At 45.9% G+C, this 5,789-nt stretch overlaps 1 protein-coding gene across 3 annotated transcripts in view; it reads left to right on the top strand.

Moving 5' to 3' along the window:
- Positions 1 to 5,326, top strand: part of LOC119387431 (myocyte-specific enhancer factor 2) — a 27,208-nt gene extending 21,882 nt beyond the window's left edge. For 2 of the 3 annotated variants that reach the window (XM_049413512.1, XM_049413511.1), the window contains one exon: positions 1,949 to 5,326. In XM_049413512.1, coding sequence (XP_049269469.1) covers positions 1,949 to 2,237 — 289 coding nt within the window. In that variant the 3' untranslated portion in view covers positions 2,238 to 5,326. Of the gene's footprint in view, positions 1 to 1,054; positions 1,185 to 1,948 lie in introns of all 3 variants that reach the window. The other variant, XM_037654826.2, reaches the window with a different exon arrangement.
- The last annotated feature ends 463 nt before the right edge of the window (positions 5,327 to 5,789 follow it).

The raw sequence follows: 5,789 nt of genomic DNA, 5'->3' as shown, positions 1-5,789 counted from the left end.
CCTACAATACAGAGGAAATGAAGGGGGGGAGGTGGGTGTGGAAAAAAAAACGAACAGTTTACACTTCACCAAGGGGAAAAAACACTTTTAAATCAGCTGAGCTATGCAGCCGGGCAAGTGGTTTAGTTCAACTGAAGCAGACTATAAATATGGTAAAAGAAGCGCCAAAGGAACACGATAATAAGAACGACACAGGACCAGCGCTGAACAGTTCAGCGCCTGTCCTGTGTCGTTCTTCTCGTGTTGCCATCTTTTTGCGCTGCTTTTACCATGAAAATCAACCAACTAGCCCAGTTTTTGCACACTGTTGCAGATTAAACATGTCAAAGCAAACCGATATTAAGAAACATTTAAATATGAAAACCTGGGCACGCCAGTTCCGTCTGATTTAAAAGCATTCTTGGTTTTCTTTTTTTTTTTCTCTTGCTTAACACCGCTAAGAACTTGCAACACATGTTTCTTAGCGAAACAAACACGTAGCGCCTTTAACAGCACTGGCGCGGGGTATAAGCGATAATTAGAAACAAGTGAAACTAACGTTTAGCGGCCATACGCAAAGCAGGCAAATGCCGCTGCAAGCACCTACGGCGCAGGTAGCGCCACCTGGTGTGACCGCCATCTTTCATTGGGAATTCGTACAGCCCTCCGCTCTCGCCCGTCACACTTCCCCCTCTAGCCACCATACATGTACTGTGTACGCACAGTCCTCAGTACATTCCTTGTTCCCCCATTATCATTGTGCCTGTGACAGCAGTGTGTGGTAACTGCCATAAGAGACCAGCTTTTGTGGCATTGCACCACTAACCTTCATCATTGGGGTTTCAATCTCAGCCACAGCAGCTGCATTTCAACGGGGGTGAAATACTGAAGCACTCTTGTACTTAGATTTAGGTGTACATTAAAGAACCCGTAGTGCTAAAGTTTATTTCTTAGTCCACCATTACGGTGTGCCTCATGATCAGAATGCAATTTTGGTGCATAAAACCCCGGAATTTTTTAGCAGTGCGTGGTTATGCTTTCATGCAAGGCATCCTGTTCCCTGCCACATTTGCAGCGGACTTCCAGCTAAACCCCGAACTTGGCCTTACGGGTTTCAACTCTCCAGGCCTGATGCATAACTGGTCAACTCAAGGTCCCCTGGCCAATGCTGCTGTGCCTTCCGGGGCCATGCAGGCACACTCCAGGCAAGTCTTATGGAAAGACGTTAGGCTTCATCTCTTGTGGGTCTGGGCTTTTGTTATACAAATAATTAATAATGCAGAAATTGAGGTGCAGTTAGTTGAATGTATCCACCATAACTGTAAAATACAGTAGACTCTCAGTAAACGGAAATCTGTTAAACGGAACTGCTGCTTAAACGGAACAACTGCATCTAATATAATTGGTTTCATACTTGGGTTCCGCACCCCTGTACATCTCTCAGTAAACGGAACTCCTGTTAAATGGAACACATTTTCCTGGTCCCTTCAAGTTCCGTTTACCGAGAGTCCACTGTATGAAGTAACACTCATGCCAGATATTGCAGCGAACATTTCGTCGATTTGCCTGTAACAAACAGTGGCCGCTTTTGTGTCGACATAAGCTTGGAAGGTCGTGTATGGTTAGTAAAGTGCACGGAGAAGGACACAGACCTTTGGTCTTGTAAGTGTGCTTTGGCTACACAGCACTACCTGCATTGTTACAAAAATTGATCTGCGGGTACAGACAAGGGGTTGTCCACCTAGCTGTAATAGTATTGTAGTTTGTTCATTGTTCTTTATTAAATTTCAAATATAATGGTTAGTTGTATGCATGTGCTTACCATTTCTCGATTTCCCTGTACTTCAGTAACACTTCTTGGCGATTCCTGTAATGAGGAGTTTCTGCAGGCCTGTGTTGCTGTACTAGCCCTGTGCTTTCGCATCCAGGCACGTCCTAAACAACGCCGATGTCTTTTTTGTGTTTGCAGCGGGAGCCCCAGTGTGCTTGGCAGCCACTTGTCTCTAGGAAATGCGACACCACCACCTGCATCGTCTCCTTTGCCCATCCGGATCAAAAGCGAACCCATTTCACCACCGCGTGGCGGTGGAGGAGAAGGTCTGCACGGAGGAGGCACCAACGCCCGACCTCCGTCCGGCCACTTGTCACCACCTGGGCAGCCTCCACTCACCCCTTCCACATCTTCCTCGCCGGACCCGACAGGCGACTACGACGGTGCCAAGCGCCCACGCCTCTCGGCCGACGGCTGGCCGACGTAAGCCGACCGGAGCCAAGGCCGGTCCCCCGCAGTGGGGGTTTGTCCTCCTGCTCCTCCCTGAGTCTACTTGCGAGTGTGCCGTGTGTTTATTTCTTCCCTCTCTTGCTGACTGTGTGGCGTGCAAGCAGGGTCATCCTCCCGCCACGCACGGGAGAAAGGCTGTGCGCGCTGCTTCCCTGCAATGTTTTTTTTTTCCTTCGTGCCCACCCCCTCCAAGGTTTACAGGGAGCAGCAAAAGTCGCAGCTCCGGTTGGCGACCAGGAAAAACGCCATTTGGGCTTTCCTTCTTTGTCGTCGGCGTCAGTGATGAAGACCGAAAGCGTGTACATAGGATTGGCGCGGCTGTGCCCGCCGTTCTGGCCTTTTTTCGACTTTTCGTCGAGGCTAGTTACTTGGCGGCTCCACCTGCCAGAGTAAAAGACGCACCTCTGGATGTCTTTCTCTCTCTCTTCTTGTTTCTTTCTTTTTCCCCTGCTGCACCTGTGGCACTCATTAGATAGAGTGAAAAAAAAAAATGTGTGGGTAGGTGATTTACTACTACACAAAAAGGCGTCAGCAACAATCTTAAACACGTGCGAGGCACAACTTCTTGAGAGCTCCACCGTTGTTCTACTCGTTGACGGGCGCGACGCTCGCGTCATTGCCACCAAGCCAGGAGCATTTCTCTTTTTCTGGAGGAAGTACAAGCTTGCCCTCGAGGCCTGCACTGCTGAGAGAGAGAAAACATTGCCATGGGATTGAACCAGGGCCGAACAAACGCCCGTTATGGCCTACTCAGTCAGATCCAGAGCCAAGGGAGGCGCCGTGTAGAGGGTACACGCAGTGAGATAGAGCTAGTGACTAGCACAAACCCCTCCCCAAGGCAGTGAGTGCAGCCAAACATGGACCGTTTCTAGAGACATGTGGTTTTTTTTTTCCATACCAAAGTCAAGTTTGTTGAGAGGGCAAAGTGGCACCCGGTTTGTTGTCAAGCGGTGTTGTTACCGGTAGGAAGTAGTGCTGCCAGATTGTTTTCTCTGGGCAGAAAAAAAAAAAGCAGCGCACCTTACACAGAAGAAACCGCATGCACATCCTGCCTGTTGTTTTAGATAGAAAGAGCACGCGTTGTCAACAAGACCATATTTTTGGTATCTGCCAGTCAAGCGCATGGCATGGCTTCCCCCTGCCTCCCCTGTTCCAAGTCTGTTCTTCACAACAATGTCCTCGTGGTGCAAATTGTGTGGTGAAACACCCGACAAGCATGAAATATACACAATACCACACTCCCACTTTTCCCTTCACTACTTGTTCGTGTGTTCCAAAAAAAGTGCATGTGTTATAGTGACTGTAGTGCTGTGTGCCTTTGGACAGGGGAAACAAAGAAAAAAAAACTTTTGATGGTGAAGCCACAAAGAGGGGTGAACACTACCTATCTACCAACCTTGTTTCTGTTGAGGTCTCAGTGTTTACACGCTGAATATAAATATTATATATATAAATATATATTATACACACCACGCGTGCACACGCGTATAAAGTATATTTCATACGTGATGCACCAGCTCATGTCAGTTGTTTTCTTTCTTTTCTTCTTTTCCTCCAGCAGCTGTTATGCGAGTCTCTTGCTCCTGCTTTTTGCTCCTATTAACATTGCACTAGAAAGCATACCACAGCATCGCTGTTTGAAGAAAAAAAAAAGAATTAAATGAGTGAATTGAGCCTGAGTGAGGTCAAGTCTTCACTGCTTTTCTCGTCTCTCATCCTTTTGTTGAGGTATTCAGTTTCGGTGCTGTCAGCCGGCTTTATTAAATTTCTTTATGCTACTTTACCATTCACTTTTTTTCATAGCTGCTACTTTAGAAAGTTGCCATGTGTCAAAGAAAGTCTGAGAGAAATTAATTTTTATCAACCTTGCTGCATTTGTAGAAGCTAGCACACACACATACACACTCTCTCTCGCAACACTGTAATCTTCCCAGCACTGGTCTCTCACATGCCCTAAATACATGCACACATCTCGTTAGGAAGGTTAGTAACAGTTTTTTTCTTGGAACACAAAGGGAAAAGGAACTAGAAAAAAAAATACAAAAAAAGACAAAAACATCAACTGTCTGCCGCCGATGACAGACTAAGCATTTTGACCCCTGCTCCAATGTACGGGGAACCCATTGGCATGCTTCCATGCACACACAAGATTATGTCTACACACACAGAAAATTTCTTGTTTGTTTGTTTTCACTGTACACGGACGATGCCTTACCAGAAACTGTACAAGGATGGGCGAGCGTAGGGAGCCACAAATGCTTGTTGTAGACGTTGCGACAAACTGAGTTTTAAGAAAAAAAGCAAAAACACTTGGTAATTGTGACTTGTTAGTTGTAGGTTAGTTTCTCTTGCCTCTCCCTTGACTGTTGCTGCCATCTGCTGCTAGTTTAAGTTATCTCGAGGGCCTTGTCAAAAAGGAAAAAAATGATGTTACGAAAGAAGATGTCTCGCAGATGTTATAACGTAAAGATAAAGGAGCTGCTTGCGTTCTCTGACTCCTTGTTGCTTTGAGTCTTGATGAGATGAGGAGCAATGTTTCAGCAGCTCGTGCCGTTCACCTCTTGTGACGGAGGCCTGTTTAACTTATTTGTCCTTGGAAGCTGTACTTTCTAGAAGTGCACAGGGTGTGTCGGGAAAAGGCTGGCATGATGACCCCGTAACCTTGGGGCTGTCTTGTAAAAATTGTTTTTTTCGCTCATTTTTTTTACACCCCCTGTGTTTACGTGTGCGCGTAATATGTGTGCACCTGGTGAATTGTCCCATGGCCTATTCTTGTCTTTTTTTTTTGCATTTGTATCTAGCAAATGAGTTAATATATTATTGCAGTGTTCTTATACATTTTCTAGTGCATCCTTTGCCCTTGTTTTTCTTCCCACCCACCCTTTTGTTGTGATGACGATGATAATTACTCGTTTTTGTCATAAAACGCAAAACAGTGTTCATTTCTTGTCATCTTTTTCCCCCCCGTATACCGCTGTGTTGCTCCTTCTTTCCCCCTCCTCTTGCTTGTGTAAAGGACGCATGTTATCTTCGCGTTTTCACAGATAATATATTACATGTGTGTGTGTACAGTAAATGCCGGAAAAAAAAAAGAGTATATGAATGTTGCGCATAGTATATATTCATACATTTAAGCAGCTGGGTGTGTGTGCCCCGCAGATATGCTCTGTCGTTGATGATGGGGGAAGAAGCAGCGAGAGAGTACACATGTGCCATGGGAGATGGAGGCGTTGACAGTACACCCCCCTCACCCCCTCCTTCTTCTTCTCTTTCTCGTTTTATTTTTTCTCTTCAGTATTTCAGGCGCCATTCGCTCCTTAGTATTTCCCTTGTGTCGTCACGTTGCTTTGTGCCAAGCTTTTTCCATTCAGCTCAGTACCCAGCCCCAACCACATTTTCTTAATATCATCTCGGTGTCTGCATCTCTCTCTCTTGTCTTTAACTTTATTTCACTGCCTTTCTATTCACTTATCAAAGAAGAGACGTTCTCTCCTTGAAAGTCTTGAAGAGTGATGCTGGCCATCGTGTT

This window comes from Rhipicephalus sanguineus, chromosome 3 (genome assembly GCF_013339695.2).
Source record: "Rhipicephalus sanguineus isolate Rsan-2018 chromosome 3, BIME_Rsan_1.4, whole genome shotgun sequence".
NCBI classification, from domain to species: domain Eukaryota; kingdom Metazoa; phylum Arthropoda; class Arachnida; order Ixodida; family Ixodidae; genus Rhipicephalus; species Rhipicephalus sanguineus.
Note: the sequence above shows the minus strand (reverse complement) of the source record. Positions and strands in the feature narration are given on the sequence as shown.